General features: G+C 34.7%; 1 protein-coding gene across 3 annotated transcripts in view; it reads right to left on the bottom strand.

The window, feature by feature from the left end:
- The window catches only part of ZNF280C (zinc finger protein 280C), an 88151-nt gene that overhangs the window by 46793 nt on the left and 22907 nt on the right, over positions 1–18451 (bottom strand). For all 3 annotated transcript variants that reach the window (XR_005788102.1, XR_005788103.1, XM_040468129.1), the window contains exons 7-13: positions 17604–17718; positions 14532–14702; positions 14277–14386; positions 8105–8325; positions 4253–4410; positions 3495–3595; positions 2585–2731 (exon numbers count right to left, since the gene is read on the bottom strand). Coding sequence is in view for 1 of the 3 variants with exons in the window: in XM_040468129.1 (XP_040324063.1) it covers positions 2585–2731; positions 3495–3595; positions 4253–4410; positions 8105–8325; positions 14277–14386; positions 14532–14702; positions 17604–17718 (1023 nt within the window). In the remaining 2 variants the exon portion in view is untranslated. The remainder of the gene's footprint in view (positions 1–2584; positions 2732–3494; positions 3596–4252; positions 4411–8104; positions 8326–14276; positions 14387–14531; positions 14703–17603; positions 17719–18451) is intronic.

Raw genomic sequence — 18451 nt, 5'->3', positions numbered from 1 at the left:
AACAAGCTGCATAGGACACGTTTAATCAATCCCCCGGCAACTAACTGCAGCAATACGTATGAAGTGCTTTTTACGAGGAAAGCTCTCTTGAGTCTAAGAAGCTAGGTTTGTTCTTTTCACAGGGTCCAGTCACCAGAAGCCAGGTTTATTTTTTTTTAAAGGGTTCAGTCACCAAATCTTCAGGCTCCCAGAAGAAAAGCAGGTGTTTACCATAATCATATCTTTGTACAAATGATCTAGAAAAGCTGGCACAATGTGGCTCAAGGTCCTAGGCATGTAAAACACTCATCAATTAATAACAAAGGCTCAATTTCCAGGAGTTAGCCAAGGGCTAATTATGACAATGTGCAAACAGACCCTTCTGAAAATGTACATGATTTGAACAACGCAGACCTGCTGGGTCCACTCTTTCCTATATACATGGCAAGATAAGGCATACAATTTAGGGTATGAAGAGTGACTGTAGACCAGGTAAACCACTTAAGAGACACGGTCCACATGGCAGGCCCATCCATCTCTTTACCTTTCTAAGGACATTGTTACTCCCTCTGCATCTGTACCTCACTCTGGAGATGAGTAAAGCATGGTAGGAAGAATTATGTTAAAAGCTTCATAATGAAATAGTTAGAGCTACTGTTTTATATCTCATTCTTCCTTTCAAAATTAAAGGTCAAAACATGAAATAAAGCACCAAGACCAGCGTTTTCCAAACTATTCCTCAAGAAATGTTAGTAGGCATTGCGCAACAAAGGATTAAATAAACTTTGGGAACAATATAGACAATATCCCTTCCTTGGAGATTTATAAGGTTTTCTAGCATATTAAAAGCTCTATTTTTAAACATAAACAAAAAATTGTTAATTTTGTAAATCCAGCCAATTACGGAACTTCTTTTTCCAGGAGCAATTTTAGAGTGGAACATCTATTAACATCTGATGGAACACTCCTGGGAAACTCTAGAATAGAAAGATTTTGCCAGGGGGGCACCTGGGTGGCTTAGTCCGTTAAGCGTCTGACTTCAGCTCAGGTCATGATCTCACAGTTTGTGAGTTCGAGCCCCACATCGGGCTCAGAGCCTGGAGCCTGCTTTGGATTCTGTGTCTCCCTCTCTCTCTGCCCCTCCCCTACTTGTGCTCTGTCTCTGTCTCTGTCAAAAATAAGTTTAAAAAATGTAAATTTTTTTTTTAAAAAGAAAGATTTTGCCAGAGGTTCTTAAAGGTGAGATGGCATACCCAGCATGTTGGAACCATCCCAGTCATGACACAAGTGATCCTGAAGGTATTTGCGTATTCTACTTTTTATAATTTTTTTCAATTAACAAGTACAAGTTGATTTCATGGTCATTTAATGAGTGGAACTGAAACAATACTGAGTAAACAATGCTGAGAAAACCAGTGCTGAGCAAATTGGCCATGACAACGCAATCAATAATAAGACAATGTAATGAGCTTATGAGTGAGGAGACAAAACTCGATTACATAATTGCATTTGGTAAACTCGTTGACTTCTAATTTTGGCAAAGGTACCACTGCTCTTTCAAACACTCAAGAATAGACTTACTGTTTAAAGGTGACTGGGTGGCTCAGTCGAGTTAAGTGTCTGACTTAATTTCGGCTCAGGTCATGATCTCGTAGTTCATGAGTTCAGGACCCGCACTGGGCTCTGTGCTGACAGCTGACAAAGCCTGCTTGGGATTCTCATTCCCTCTCTCTGCCCCTCCCCCCACTCTCAAAAATAAATCAATAAACATTAAAAAAAAGAATAGGTTTACTGTCTCATCAAAGTTTTCAGCCTAAATAAAGGATGGTCTAATTGTGTCAGGAAAAGACCCAGCAAGAATAAACTGAGAATTCAAGGGAAAAGTGCCAGCACTAACACTGGTATCCCAGAAATGACATAGCTAAACTGGCAAAAGTCATCTAGGAAACAAGTTCTAACCTAAATATAGTCCTCTGGAAGAGTTCACATATCTAGAAACAAGTGTCATTGCTATTTCCTTTGTCACTGGCTGCTACAAAAGACCATTCTAGGTTGCTAAGACAACCACATGTCTTTTCATAATAAAAACTGAGCTAGAAAGTAGAAATGAAGTTTGGAGAAGGAGAAAAAAAGATGGAGTCCTCAAGCTTATCTTTCTCAGTTCAAAAATACCCTTTTCCCTGCTCTTGATTCACTACCTTTAAAATCATTCCTGTTTTCACCACTTGTAGACCCCTGAAATATTCAACTTCAATATTTCCCTCATCTTCCCTCTTCCCCTCTGCTCTAGGCCTCCCATTTCTACCTCAGAACTCTCTCTATTCAAGAGCCGCACCACCAATAGGAAGTGGACAAAGATAAGGAGTGGAAATTTCACAAGTAATTCAGCATAAATTGTAAATTAATCATGTCATTTGTAACCACTTAACTTTCCTTTTAGAACAAATCTAACCAATGCTCTAAGGTGTATGTGTGTGTGTGTGTGTGTGTGTATACATATATACGTATATACACATATGCATACGTATATGTGCACATACGTACGTATATACACACACACGCTTTTTTACTAAGACAAAATGAACAAATAACTGCTAAATCTCACCTGATGCTTCATGTAATGATTCATGTAGGGAGTTGCCATTTTACTAACTTTGAGGCAAAATGGACACAGCAAGTTCTTAGTGTTTTCATGGGATGCTCTAAAATGATTCTCTACATCAGAAAATGTTGAAGATCTAAACTGGCAAACCTAGAAATATAAAGAAGGTTTAATTTAACTTGAAAGTTATAACGGACATGCAATTACATCAAAGTAGTAATGATGAGTCATTTATTTAGAGGAATATTATGTAACGCTAATTCAGCTCTGCTGCATATACAACCAAGAATTCTATTACTGAAAATAATAAGTATAATCTTTGAAACAAAAATTATCTTTCAAAGTTTAGGGATATATTCCTAAATATAACCAGATTTTCTTCTTTTTTTTCAGACCTACTGCCCCCCTATCTTGTTTGAATTTCCAAATTTTGACACCTCTTGTCCTAGAAAGTTTTTCCTGCTATATAAAATAGAGTATTCTCTTCTTTGGATTTTAAATGGCACCCAGGCTATGACAGAGGCAATTTATCTTGCTATCTGATTGGGAACCATTTTAAATTCTGGAAAAATACTGGTCTCAAAGCATTTAGTTGAGTTCCCCATAACTAATAGCATTTCTTATTTCTCTGTCATATCTATATTCTTCTCTACATGGTAAGAAAACCCATACATGTGTCTTTCTGCAGCAGGTCATTTTGTTTGTCTAGTCCAGGGATCAATAAACTATGGCCTACAAAGTCCAAGCCACCATTGCCCATGTATATGAGTTACGTCAATGGAGTTTCCATTATTGAAGAGTGTCTTCAATTTTAGTAACTTGTTTTATTCAAACAGTTAAAAAGAGCAACAGAATATGATTTTGTGGCACGTGAAAGTAAAACAAAAACCTAAGTACATGATAAAATGTGTACCTGGCAAATATATGGCATTTCACCGGGTTTATGAGTGTCCTTCATATGTTGCAAAAGAGCATGTTCGGTTTCAAATGATAATTCACAGATTTTGCAAATAGCTGAAAGTGGAAAAAACAATTACACCATTTTAAGGATGTATAGAAATAAAAGATGCATTTTGTATACCCATAACAATGGCAATAATAACAGTAATAGTAATAGTGATGGTGGTTCCAACGGTTCTAGAGTTGTTAACTCTGTAACACTGTTCTATGGACTTTACTTATATGCCATCACTGAGAGAGGTACTGCTATTTTTATCCCCATTTTCCAGAGGAGGAACCTGAGGCACAGAAAGATTAAATAACTTGCCGGAGGTCTTAATAGCTATACTAAGATGCAGAACTGGAATTTAAATCCTAGCTAACTCCAGACTCCATGATTTTTAACTATCATCGCAGTTACTTTTCTTATTAGGGTGTAAATCAAGGCCATTGATTCCATAATTGCAAACTGGGGCATCCGAGTTTTCTAACATTAGCCCCCTATGTACGATGCACGAATTATGCAAAGGAAGTTTCTATTTACAAGACTTCAGTTTTAGAAAGCAATTCTAGCGAAGAGTTTATACATGTTAAAACTTGATTTTCAACTGTGCCCACAATCCAAAGTTTATTTCTTTTTCTTACGTTTCTCATCAGAAATCGTAAGGAGTCCTCAGAGCTTAGATAACCAAAGTCATGGATGTTCACGACTTCGGCAAAATGGTGACTTACTAGAAAACTCATGCGGAGTGTGTGTGCTCTCGATGTGACACTGCAACTGGAACGGTGTGGGATACTGACGGTAGCAGTGCTGGCAGGTAGTATGGTTTTCCCAGCTCTCGCTGTTCTGCTTCTCAAGTTCCAGATGGTGTTTCATGTGGTTCATAAACCTATAAATGATTGTCAATAGATGCAAATATTCAGATTTATAACCAAGGAAAAAACTCACAGATAAGTATTTGAACTTAAATGTTAAAAATATAGTTATGTTACTCAAAATAGTATCTCCAAAGCCTTAAAGTCTTCTAGAAAAGTGTGCACTTTAAATAATCACTTTCATTAGGTGGCCCAGTAAACATTTCTCTCTGCATCTTTGTTTGAGAATCATCCATTAATGTAGTTCATATGAAATACCACTAATTTGCTACAAGCCTTCATCGTTCATTCAGATTTTAAAAAGTTTGTAAAGAAAAACAACAGGCTTCTTTTCCACACATGAAATACTATTTCCATTTTAAATACATTAAACACATAAAGAGAGAAAACCCTATCACCAAAAGCAGCTACGGAGCCAGAGAGAAGTCTTTTAAAGGTCTTAAAGACATACAATAGGTTTCAGCTGCTTAAAAGACAAATTAGTATTTTTATTTGTGTTTTGGTTTGTAAATGCATGTAGTAGCAATTTTAATACCTATAATTACAAGAGCTTTTCTTAATTACAAGAACATCTTGTTTTATTTCATGATAGTGGTTTACTATTAGCACAAACACTTCATTTTGACCCGCAGGCCATGCCCCCTGTAGCGCAGTTCATTTTTTACATTCTGTTATGTCAGGTTCCCTAATAGGTTTCTTATGAGAAGGAAACTATGACCTTCGATGGCAGAGAGTACAATATAAAAAGGCAGATCTATTTCAGAAGGCTCACTGAAACTTTTTACTGAATTTCAAAGTAAAGCTATTCAATCACATTAACAATTTTAATACAAAGTCAAATATTAACAGTTACTCATTATGAGTCCCCAAAGGATACAATCTTGAAGTGATGATGTCATCAGCCTAGATAGCAACCATAATATGGAGGTTTTAACATTTATCTTCTGACACGTCCTGCTTACAGTACACCTTGACATATTTTTTCCTCCTTTTTTTAAGTAGGCTCTATGCCCAATGTGAGGCTTGAACTCACGACCCTGAGATCAAGAATCACATACTCTGCCAACTGAGCCAGCCAGCAGCCCCTCTTCCCCCTTCTTTAATTTTAACATCATTTATTAAAATCTATTTTTAAAAATCCAAGTTTTGCCTAAATATTTACATATAAAGGTCATGAGCCATTAAACTTTCAGCTCATAACTTTTAAGTAATACAATCTACCTGTATAAAGTGATCTGTTAACTAGCTATCTCTCAATTATTATACTGCCCCCATCTGCAGTGCACATTTCTCAAGCCAGGAGATGGAGATGTGGAAAAAAGTAACCACCTCACAAAGCCATTCTCAGAATAAAATAGCCCTAACTGGTTTTGGTAACACTTAATGTAGAAAAAAAAAAAATCCTACAATATCTTGATAGGGCAGAGAGTAGAAATCTTGACCTATTCACTTCTATCACCCTCTAAAACCATCAATTTGCCATACTAGATTTACCGTTAAGGTAAAATGTTATTTAACATCTACAACATCTTTGGTTAACTGTTCAGGTTTTATTTACTAAACAATATGACAAAAATCCTACAAGATTTCTAAGTGTTATAAAATATGGTTAGCTTAAAATTTCTAGATATTCTGATAATCTAGAAATCTATAACCAGTCTTTTGAAATGAAACAAAAAAGGAAATTTCATGTTTAATATTAAACAGGCCAATCTTAAAGGAAAAACCAAAAGGCTATTGCTGAAAGAACTTCCAGTATCACATGCCTAACATTTAACTATAATAAGTTAAATACTTAAACAGTGAACCGCTTTCCTATGCATTTGACCAAACTTACTATTATTTTCTCATGTATTTTATTGTAAAAATGGTAAAGATATGGAAGGAAGTCACAGAATTCTCATCATAACATTGTTTCAGTGTTACATCTCAAAGCACAATTCTCTTCTGTTAAGCTACTGGCCATTAGCTATTGATGGCTGTTAGGGCTTAATAAAAGGAGGTAAAGAAATGTAAAAACTCATATGAATCATATATGTGAAAGGTCTTTGAATAGAAAGCACTGCCACAGATGTAGCATTCATAATTGTTTTAGGTTTATATTACAGTGCATTTCAGGGGTTTTCCAGGTACTTCATTTTGGACCCAAGAATTCATCAGAAAATAAAATAAATACTAGGCTTAGAAATGACCTGCAGGATACTTAAGAATGCTAATTACAAAGCATAGCTATCAAGGGTAAATATTTTTAAAAGTTTACAAATATGTGTGTGTGACTATATATATATATATATATATATATATATATATATCTATCAGTATCACATCTAAAGGAAGTGCACTGATGCCTGCAATTTACTCTGAAAAGTAAAAAAACAAAAAAACAAAAACATCAAATGGAGCCTATGGATGAATAGGTACGTGGCAACACAAGTGAGGTAAAATGCTAATGGTAGAATCGAGGAGGTAAATATACAGATGTCCACTGTAAAATACTTTCAACTTTGCTGAGTATTTGAAAAGTTTTATAATAAAATGTTGAAAAAAAACAATGTCAGACTATATACCCAATGAAAAATACCAGTCAGTGTGTCTTGCCTGTTACTTTGTTCATTACTATCTTACTTAGGATGACAGTAATATGCCATATTACTCAAAGACTGCAAAGTATAAGTTCCTAAAATTTAAACCATACACGTATAAATCTTCAAAATCGAGAATTATATCTCTACTTTTAAAATATGTTAAATTATAAAATAAAAGCAGACAAGTTTCATAAACTGGAACTTCTCTAAAGAAGATCATCAGGAGCACCTGGGTGGCTCAGTTGGTTAAGCGGCCAACTTCAGCTCAGGTCATGATCTCGCGGTCCGTGAGTTCAAACCCCGCGTTGGACTCTGTGCTGACAGCTCAGAGCCTGGAGCCTGTTTCAGATTCTCTGTCTCCCTCTCTCTGACCCTCCCCTGTTCATGCTCTGTCTCTCTCTGTCTCAAAAATAAATAAACGTTAAAAAAAGGTTTTTTTAAATAAAAAAAAAAAAGAAGATCATCAAAAAATATCACTTTCTAGGGGTGGTTGAGTGTCTGACTTCAGCTCAGGTCACGGTCTCACAGATCGTGAGTTTGAGCTCGCATTGGGCTCTCTGCTGTCAGTGTGGAGCCCATTTTGGAACCTCTGTCCCCCCCTCTCTCTGCACTTTCCCCTCTTGTGCACTCTCTCTCTCAAAAATAAAAAAAAGTAGAAAGTATTTTTAAAATATCACTTTCTCTGCAAGGTAAATGTGGTAAAAATGATACATATGAATTGAAAACTAGAGCATTAAATAAGACTAATATGGAGGAGGTCAAATTGGATGAAGTAGTTCTTGTGATAGGAAAAGTAGATTCAAAAGTAGCTAAATGATAAAAATATCTCCTTGAAAATTCCTAGTTCAATGATAAAAACAGACAAATGTGATTTTTCTCTAAGTTAAAACAAATTTTTTTCCTTTCTTAAGCTTTATTAAAAAAATACAACAAAGTGGATCTAAGTGTCAAACACCTAAAATACAATAAGAAACAAAAGATTTTCAACACAATAATCTGCCTTTATTCTTAGTAGAAAGTGTTAAAATTGCTTACCTAGGATAGCACAGGAAAATAAAGATATGATATTTACATCAGTAGCATACCAATTTTCAAACAGAAACAGTAACAAATATTTACATACCTAATATTATTTTTAAGAACTTTCAAGCAACTGAAGCATTTAAAAGTTGTGTAAGTCTTCTCTTCATCATCAATAGCTCCCTCGTGTCTTCCATAGTAAAAGTCACTAACTAACATAATTAATTTTCCTTTTTCTGCACCAGTCTTATTTTTATTTTCAGTATTTATAAGTTCTGCTTTAATCATTTCCAAGAATTTATTTACCATGTCTGGACAACAACGCTGAAAGAGAAAAAAATATATGTATGTTTTATTTACATCTCTCTAAAAAGTTAGGTGCCATAAAATGATTCTCTGTTTATAACTAGGGCCAGCTTAGGTAAAAATATGCTTGGCAATATATCTGGAGAGAGAGTCACCAAAATGTTTGCTTCTTTCTTTATATAATCTAACAAATTCAAACAATAAACACTCATATCTTAATAATTTCAAAAACAAATTAAAAACCTTAAGACCAGGGATAGCTTTATATCTAATACCATTTTCCTTGTAAGTAAAATTTTCAGATATAAATATTTAATAATAACTTGATCCTTGGCCTAAAGTCATTCATTTCGTATTTGTCATGATATAGCTTAGAAGTGCCTGGGTGGCTCAGTGGGTTAAGTGTCTGACCCTTGATTTCGAGTCAGGTCATGATCTCACAGTTTGTGGGTTTGAGCTCCACAACAGGCTCCGCACTGCCTGCTTGGGATTCTCTCTCTGCCCCTCCCCTACTAGTGTGCATGCTCTTTCTTTCTCTGTCTCTCTCTCTCTCAAAAATAAGTAAAGTTAAAAAAATTTTTTAATGTTTATTTTATTTTTGAGAGAAAGAGAGTGTGAGCGGGGGGGGGGGCAGAGAGAGAGGGAGACACAGAATCTGAAGCAAGCTCCAGGCTCTGAGCTGTCAGCACAGAGCCTGATGTGGGGCTGGAACTTACAAACTGTAAGATCATGACCTGAGCAGAAGTTGGACGCTCAACCAACTGAGCCACCCAGGCGTCCCTCAAAATAAATAAATAAACTTAAAAAAAAAACAACCCAAGACCTCATATAAACTGACCCTAATGTGGAATACTTACATACATAAACTTTTAATTTTCAATTAGATAAAACTAATTCATTTATTATACACAATTTGCAGTTGTGGAGTTTCTCTAGAAGAATTCTTTAAGAATAACTAGAGATCAAAAATATAAACTTTTCTAAAAACTCAAACTACATACTCACAATGCAACCACAAAATGAAAAGCTTAGAAAAATAAAACACAACAAAAAAATTGTGACAGAATCAAGACCAATTAAACCTACCAGATCAATTAAATCTATCCTGTCAATTAATACAAATGGGTAGGTTTAATTCAACTACTGAAAAAAGAAATTTCACACAGGATCACAAAAGAAAAAACAACTCTGTGGAATCAAGAAACGTACCAAAAACAAAGTGATTTGGAAGGGGTGAAAATAAAAAGATAAAGAATATAAATGTCAAACAAAATAGAATCCAGGCCAAAATGGGAACACTTTATAAACATGATATAGGATACATTCACAATGAAGTTAAAAGAGATAGATCCATCTATATCCTAAATAGCAGCAGCCATAAAACAGAATTGGAAGACATCAAAGAAAATAGTGTTCATCTGAAACTTAAAAAAATGACAGAGCAGGTAGATGAATATAAATGAAGATACAGGAATCTAAATAACATATTTGTATGTTAGAACTGACTGATAACTATCAAATTCCATACTCTTAAAAACAAATAACAACCCTTATTTTCAAGTTTCTATGTAACATCCAAGAAAAGAGCCCATGCAATTTTCAAAATGGAGAGAAAAGTGTGGGAACCTGGACTTTGCCATCAAAGAGACTGAGGTTTGAATCCCAGCTATACCAATTAATTGGCTATAAAACAAGGAGAAAAAGATCTAGCCTGAAGAATTTTCTATGGATTAAATGAAATAATACTTTAAAGCTTAGTAATGTGCCTTAGATAAATAGGATGTTTCATTTATACTCTAAAATACTTCCTTTGGAAGAAAATATTATCTTTGTGGTATTCCAATCTACATATGTATAATAACAGCAAAAGATTATCCACAAATAATCTAAAATTCACATTTTTTCAAAATGGAAATCCTTATTGTAATATTATAAAAATTCAACTGATATATAAAAATGTAAAGCTAAAATGTAAAACCCTCACATAGTTTTAATCACAAACAATACTACAATGAATAAAAGCTACATTTTAGAGAACGTGTGTGCCACTTTCTTCAAGTGAAGAAATATATGTAATATGCTATGATTTGTGTATAAAATATATGAAAAATAAGAACATTCACGTGTGCCTATACATTCAGAAAGAATGTCAAAGAGTATATAAAAAAATTAATAAAAAAATATTTTGGGGCTCCTGGGTGGCTCAGTTGGTTAAGCGTCCGACTTGGGCTCAGGTCATAATCTCAAGGTTCTGAGTTTGAGCTCCTCATGGGACTCCGAGCTCTCAGCTCAGATCTGCTTCGGATTGTTGGTCTCCCTCCCTCCCTCCCTCCCTCCCTCTCTCTCTCTCTCTCTCTCTCTCTCTCTCTCTCTGCCCCTCCCACCCCTCAAAAGTAAACAAAACATTAAAAAAATTATTTCGTTTGCAACTCATACTGGGAACCAGGCAAATAGGAGACAGGATGGGATTCTTCACTGTATACGTTCTTTTTTATTTAAGTTTTTATTTTAATCCAAGTTAGTTAACATACAGTGTTATATTAGTTTCAGGGTAAAATACAGTGATTCAACACTTACATACAACACCTGGTACTCCTCAGAACAAGTGCATTCCTTAATCTCCATCACCTATTTCACCCATCCTCACCTCTGGTAGGTAGCAGTTTGTTCTCTATAATTAAGAGTCTGTTTCTTGGTTTGCCTCTCTCTTTTTTTCCCTTTGCTCATTTGTTTTGTTTTTTAAATACCACATATAAGTGAAACTATATGGAATTTGTCTTTCGCTGGCTTATTTTGCTTAGCATTATACTCTCTAGCTCCATCCATGTCACTGCAAATGGTAAGATTTCATTTTTTATGACTGAATAATATTCCATTGCGTATATATACCACATCTTCTTTACCCATTCATCTATTAATAGACACTTGGGCTGCTTCCATATCTTGGCTACTGTAAATAATACTGTTATAAACATAGAGGTGCATGTGCCTCTCTGAATTAGTATTTTTGTATTCTTGGGGTAAATACCCAGTAGTGTGATTGCTGGATCGTAGGGTACTTCTATTTTTAACTTTCTGAGGGACCTCCATACTATTTACCACAGAGGCTGCGTCAGTTTCCATTCCCACCAACAGTGCAAGAGAGTTCCCTTTTCTCCACATCCTTGCCAACACGTGTTGCTGACTTTAGCCAATCTGGCAGGTGTGAGGTTATCTCTGACTCTAGCTCTAATTTGCATTTCCTTGATGGTAAGGGATGATGACTATCTTCTTACACTTTTTGAATCACGTGACTATATTACCCACCCACCCCCAATTAAATAAACCAAGGATAACTAAAAAAGTATATCTCTATATTACATAGATAGGAAAACTGAAAATGCTGGCAAAAGCTAATTCTTATATAAAACCAAAACCCAAAGTTCAGTTAACGGGAATCACACTCAGGGAGGTGGAAATAATCATATTTCCAATATTCAAATATTCAATATTCAAATACAGTTTTGCCCAAGAATAAAGATTGCACTTGGAGTGGCACCTGGGTGGCTCAGTAGGTTGAGCATCTGACTTCGGCTCAGGTCATGACTCATGGCTCATAAGTTCAAGCCCTGCACTGGGCTCTGCTGACAGCTCAGAGCCTAGAACCTGTTTCAGATTCTGTGTCTCCCTCTCTCTCTGCCCCTCCCCTACTCTCTGTCTCTCAAAAATAAATAAACGTTAAAAAATTAAAAAAATGATTGTACTTGGAATTTTAGGACACTTCTTCCTACATTTTTTATAAAATGTTGAATTTCAGTGAAAAATTTGCCAATCTTTGAAACAGCAAGCAATAACTTTTCCTAAGTTGCTTCTTTGCCTTGCACTCTTCTCATCCCGTCTTTCCTAAATATAATCTACATGGCCTTTTTTCTTGCCTCCTTTCCCCCTGCCTGCCATTTATATTGGGCATACAAGACTACAGACTCTCTTTCCACAGACAACACAGAACACTGCAATATAGGTGGCTCAGTCGGTTAAGCATCTGACTCTTGATTTCAGCTCAGGTCATGGTCTCATGGTCATGAGATTAAGCCCTGGGACGGGCTTCACATTGGGCATAGAGCCTACTTGGGATTCTTTCTCCCCACCCCCACCCCATCTCTCTGCCCCTCTCTTTCTCCCTCTCAAAATACATGAACATTTTTTTAAAAAGAAAATTACCTAAAACCTAATTTCAAGAGCTTCCTACACCAACATAAAGCTACAATTAACCTGTAACAATTAGTAACATGCATTACTTATGAAATGTTCTACCATTAGTTTCTGCCTGATGAATAAACACTAAAATGCAAGACTAAGATTTTCATTGAGTAATGTGACACACGTACATCACCAAAGAAAATAACGTTAAAGAAAAGAATTTTTAAGTACCATGAAAGATTAAGCACCTAACAAAATGTCTGCTTTACAAGAGGTTTGAAGAATGGCATGACCTAGTCAATAAAATATTCTGATCAATACATTATTTTCATTAGAAGTTAAAATACAGTATGTACAGAGATTCAAGCACCGTGTGTGAGTGCTGGCTAAGGGTGCCTCAGCCCAGGGCCCGGCGGGCCCTATCAGACAAAGGCTGCAGCCCCTGCGTGACTTGGTAGCTGTGGCGCATGGGACTAACTTATCTGGGAACCATTTGGGATTGAATAAAGCAATGGGATTGAATAAAGCAATTCGATTGGAGGCCATCCAAGAGCAGGAGAGGATTCCTCCACCCATGAACCATTTCATAGGTAGGGGCAAATGGTTTTGCAAATGAGATTTGCCATAGACATTTGTCCTGCAAGCGGTAAAATGCTAGAAACGAGGGGCACCTGGGTTGCTCAGTCAGTTGTGCATCCAACTTTGGCTTAGGTCATGATCTCACAGCTCAGTGAGTTCGAGCCCTGCATTGAGCTCGCTGCTGTCAGCTCAGAGCGCACTTCAGATCGTCTGTTCCCCTGTCTCTTTCCCGCTTGCACTCTCTCAAAAACAAATAAATCTTAAAAAAAATTTAAATTAAAAAAAATGCCAGAAATGAAGAGAAAGAAATGTTAAGATCTGAGAAATAAATGATTCACCTGGGAAAGCTCTAATACCTGCAAACATTCTAAGGGCTGTCGCTAAAAGAAACACTGGACTTTTTACAGTCTTCTAGATATAATACTTTAAAAAGATTGGAGGGGGGTGCCTGGATGGCTCAGTCGGTTAAGCCTCCGACTTCAGCTCAGGTCATGATCTCACGGTTCATGATTTCAAGTCCCACCCACATCCAGCTCTGCGTTGACACTGCAGAGCCTGCTTCAGATCCTCTATCTCACTCTCTGCCCCTCCCCAGCTCTCTCTCTCTCTCAAAAATAAACATTAAAAAATAATAAAGGGGTCAGAGGTAGGGAAGATCTCCTCCTCACTTGGGACTATTCTATTTCTTAAAGTACTACACACTGTGTTTAATGTATTCATATATTCTAAAGCCTCAGAGAGAGATCAATGACAATCATATCTCTTAGAAAAAGCAACACCTAAAGCTTTGGTCTAGCATCCTTAGTTTTAAAGCAATTCCCAAACACTGTCAATTTCACCTTACTTCATCATCCAGCTCCAGAAAATGGATATTTTTATTGATAATTTTATGGCTGATAAAGCTATTATCACATTTAATAAAATTAATGAAGGATTACTTGGTATCCTCTAATGCCCCCTGTAAAATACAATATGCATATACTATAATACACATAAGCTAAATTTAAAATTTCATGATTGGGAAAGATTCTTAAATCTTGTATAAAGACAATCATCATGAATATCAATTTTTACTTAAGTTATATGAAAATATCAGTGAGAAGATTCCTTATCTAAATACCCGGACAAACGAGCATTTACAATGGACTGATCCTTAATGTTTTCAGAGACTTGCCAGTATTTTTAAAATTCAAATTTTGAAAAAATTTTACCTTCATGTGATATTTCAAGGGATCCAAAAGATTAAACTTTACATTGCACCTCGGACATGATCTTAGAAAAGGCGCTCCAGTTTTATAGTGAGGTGATGAGGTATTTGTACCTAAAATAGATTAAGGACTTTCGTGACTCAAATTCTTTTTTAAACGTGAAAAAAACAGTAATAAAAGTTTAAAAATTCATTAGAATGTCTAAAATTTATGTATAAGTAATATAATTTCTATTTCACATGCTAGATTCATATTTACCTTTTGATATCATAACATGGGAAGATGCCACCGAAGGAGAGCTAATTAAGGACAACGAAGCACAAGGACTTATGTCAGAACCACTTTCACTGGTCTTTGGCTTTTTTGGATTAACACTGTTTACTTTAGAAGTAGAAGAACGTTTTTTTGTAGGCAGAGTTTCATCCATACCTACAATGATTTAAATAGTGGGGAAAATATGTGTAAATACTTTAATATAGACCATTGCTTACAAATGCTACTAAAATGGCTTTACATTTAAATTTAAGTAAAAATACTTTGAAGCTAAATTAAAGATAATATAAATGAATTATAGCATACAAATGACAATACAGAATGATCAAAACTTATATGATCAAGATAGAAATTGTACAAATAGTTATTATGAACTACATACATTTGAACAATTCATGAAATAAACTTTGTATGCAAGAAAATTCTAAAAATACTTCCACATAAAGAAATATATATAAATAGGTAACATAAAAGAAGGCAGACCAAAAAAATCCCCAGCAAAAAAAAAAAAAAAAAAAAAAGTTGAAGCACAGGGAACATTCTAAGCTCAGTTCCCATAAACAGATTTACCTTCAGATGCTTAAATACCTTTGGGCTTGTAAACAAAAACAACTTTTATTTTAAAAATTTAGAGAAAACCTTTAAGATACTCATAAAAAGTTCTTTTTCTACTTATTAACAACCTGATAGGGAATAAGCAAGTAATTTAAACCCATGAACAAAGTGCGAACAACTAATCCTGAATGATAATACCTCACACATTCATATGGAAAAACTTAAAAAAGTATGATGGCTTTCAAACTGTATTCCCCTGAGGCTAATGGTTTTGTCTTAGGGAATATAGTAGGCAAATCATTTAGAAAAACTCTCCTTGTACCTTTTTAAAGAAATTAGACTTTTACATAAAATTTTGTTTGAGAGGAGATTTCATTACTAAACAGTTTTGAGTTTGAAAACCATCACCTTAAAGGCCAAAGAATCATGTAATTCAGGGTATTTTCAAGAGAAGTGGGGCTATTTAGGCTATAACCAGACCCAGCAGAAGTCCTCTAGAAAATAACACACAACTGTACTTTGTGAAAAAGATTCTAAAACTGCACATCTTATTTTAATGCTCCCAACTGTACAGTAATAGGAGAAGCAGTAGAACAGACAAATAAAAGGAAAATGACAGTATTGTATTAGTGGGCTCCACTGTCAAATATGTGCTTCATTCTTTAAGATAACATAGAAATGATTTTTCCCATCTTCAAGCACATGCTTACTGACAGCTATACTGCAGGCACTTGGGATCAATTTCTGTGTAATCACTAACATTCTTCTCAGATACTTAGGTTACTTGAACAGCCAATGATGGCTGTTATTTTGGCAACTGATTATCTAGCAGGCTGTACAATAAATATAGACTTTCATATATAATTTTTTAAAGCATGAGTAAATTCCCAAGTTAAATAAAATCACTCTGAGCTCAATAGTTTTAAATTCTAACCCCTTAACCTGTTTATTTCTACTGTCTTTGGCTTGTGCCATTCACTATCTTCAACAGTGCCAATAAAAATCCTATTCTCATTCTTCCAAAATCAAGTTAAATCCAACCTTCTCCAAGGACTTTCTATGATTATTCTAGACAGGAGTCCATTAATCAGGCTTCTGAACACATAATACATATTATCATTTGCAATTATCATTCTAACAACTGTTTACTGTCAAGTCCTTTAAAGCTTTAATGCATTTATCATTTCTCACTTATCTCATTTGAGCCTCAAAAAAGCTCTGAGATAAGTAGAGCAAGAATTAAAATTATATCTCCAAATGGCTGACTTCAGGTCTGGAGAATGAATGCATTATCTGACAAAAATAAAAGTATATATTTCAATGAAATGAGAAATCTGAAACATAAAGATGTGACATGATAAAGGCCACAAAAACCTTTAGAATACAGGCTCAAACCTATACTTTGCTAATCAACTATAACCCCATTTACCATCAAGGCAAAGTTCCACTCCCTATAGTATAACAATTTACAAGAGGATTAGGTGTCACTTTTGTTACCCCCTAGAAGCTTCAAGATTTCAGACATTTTCTATGAATAAAGACCATGTGCTTTATAAAATCAGACTTCAGACAACTATTTTACCTTCTCATTTATTTTGGTTCTTGGTTATTTTACTAACTTAGATAAGTGACCCTAGATTGGTAAATAAACCAAGTATTATCAAAATGGGAAAAATATTTTTGCACACATATTACTATAGAAGTTTTTTTCTATTTTGGTTTGATAAATGTGCATGAATTTGTTAGGAAACAATTTAAATATTAAAAAAAATCTTTACATACCTCCATTTAGTGAAATATAACAAATTTACTAATATACAAATAGCAATTGCTATGATTATAAGGGAATTTTTAACTAAATAAAATTCATGGCATACTAATTTATTTCAAGTTAATGAAGAACTTTGTTATGGTACACAATCAAAGAACTGTAATACTTCAATTGAAAATTTTCATTATTCCTTCAATGGATATTTACTAGGTACTTACTATGTGCAAATAACCATTTTTTTAAAGACTGCCTTTTTATAATAATACTCTATAATCATATTTAACTATCACATCAACATGATTTATTTGGAAAGAAAGACACTAGCCTATTTAAAAAATCAACTATAACCATATGCTTTTTCTCATACTAATGGCCTTCCAAATGATTAATACTTTTTTTTTTTTTAAATGATAGTATTAGGACATCAGGGGACTTTCTTGACTCACAGAAATTATATTAAGATTTTTCAGGCCATGGCTGGTTCCAAGTGAGAATGAGCTAAAAAAATACATGTTAGCTAACTTAATAGAAAGAAATACAATATTCTACTATTAAATTCAAATTTATACACAAGAAATCACACAAGAAAGGCAGTCAGGGATTATTAGCTTCTATCTTATGGTATATGAAAAACTTAACATGAAGGTATAGGTTTCAAAATAGAAATTCAATCCACATGTATATTCACGAAGTTTCTTTTTATTATATTCATAAAATGTGCTAAGCCAAACCTTCTATATAAATTGTTGATCCCTCCTGGGACAGTGGAATTGTATCCTGGGTCAAGTCAAACAGTAAATCTGAAGAATCATCCGATTCAACTTGTGATAAATTCTTTGTAAAATCCTGTAAAAAGTTATAATTATTTTGTTTCATAAACTTTTATGAAACACACACACACACATACATATAAAATTATCTTCTAGACTGCCCTAAAGAGCTGTTGTGGTAAGAGAAGAATGAAGCTTAACGTTTTCAGAGAAAATTCCCTTACACAGGATTCTCAATTGATTTGAAAATATATATCTGTCATTCTCCATCCTTGCTCACATTAGAATCACCTGGAGGGTTAAAAAAAAAATTCTATCATGCCCAGGCCTCACCCCAGATCAAATGACAAAAACAAAACAAAACAAAACTGTTTTCTAAAAGCTCCCTAGGATTGGGAAACTGAGGAACTTTGATTAAACAACCATACCCACAGAAACAAAAAATTCTGAGTCTGAGTAAGCTCTAGTTTCTAATTTTTTTAATATGAAAGATACCACCCACTCCATTATTCTTTTTCCCTAGGTCAAAGGTAGGAATGATTTTCATCTATCTCCATGTAAATGATTATATTCCTTTTTGCTTTTTTCCCCCTAAATGCCAAACAGCTTATGATAGCATGAGAAACCACTGAATTAGTCTGATTCCAGCTAAAATAATTTTTACATTTTTGGCAGCCTACCATTATCAAGAACACCTATTAACTTTTTATTAAAAACAGCCTGTGATAAAAAAGATGTGGTATATACATACAATGGAGTGTTACTCGGCAATCAAAATGAATGAAATCTTGCCATTTGCAACTATGTGG

This window comes from Herpailurus yagouaroundi, unplaced genomic scaffold (genome assembly GCF_014898765.1).
Source record: "Herpailurus yagouaroundi ecotype Mexico unplaced genomic scaffold, PumYag 67681, whole genome shotgun sequence".
In the NCBI taxonomy this organism is placed as follows: Eukaryota; Metazoa; Chordata; class Mammalia; order Carnivora; family Felidae; genus Herpailurus; species Herpailurus yagouaroundi.
This window is presented reverse-complemented; position numbering and strand designations above follow the sequence as displayed.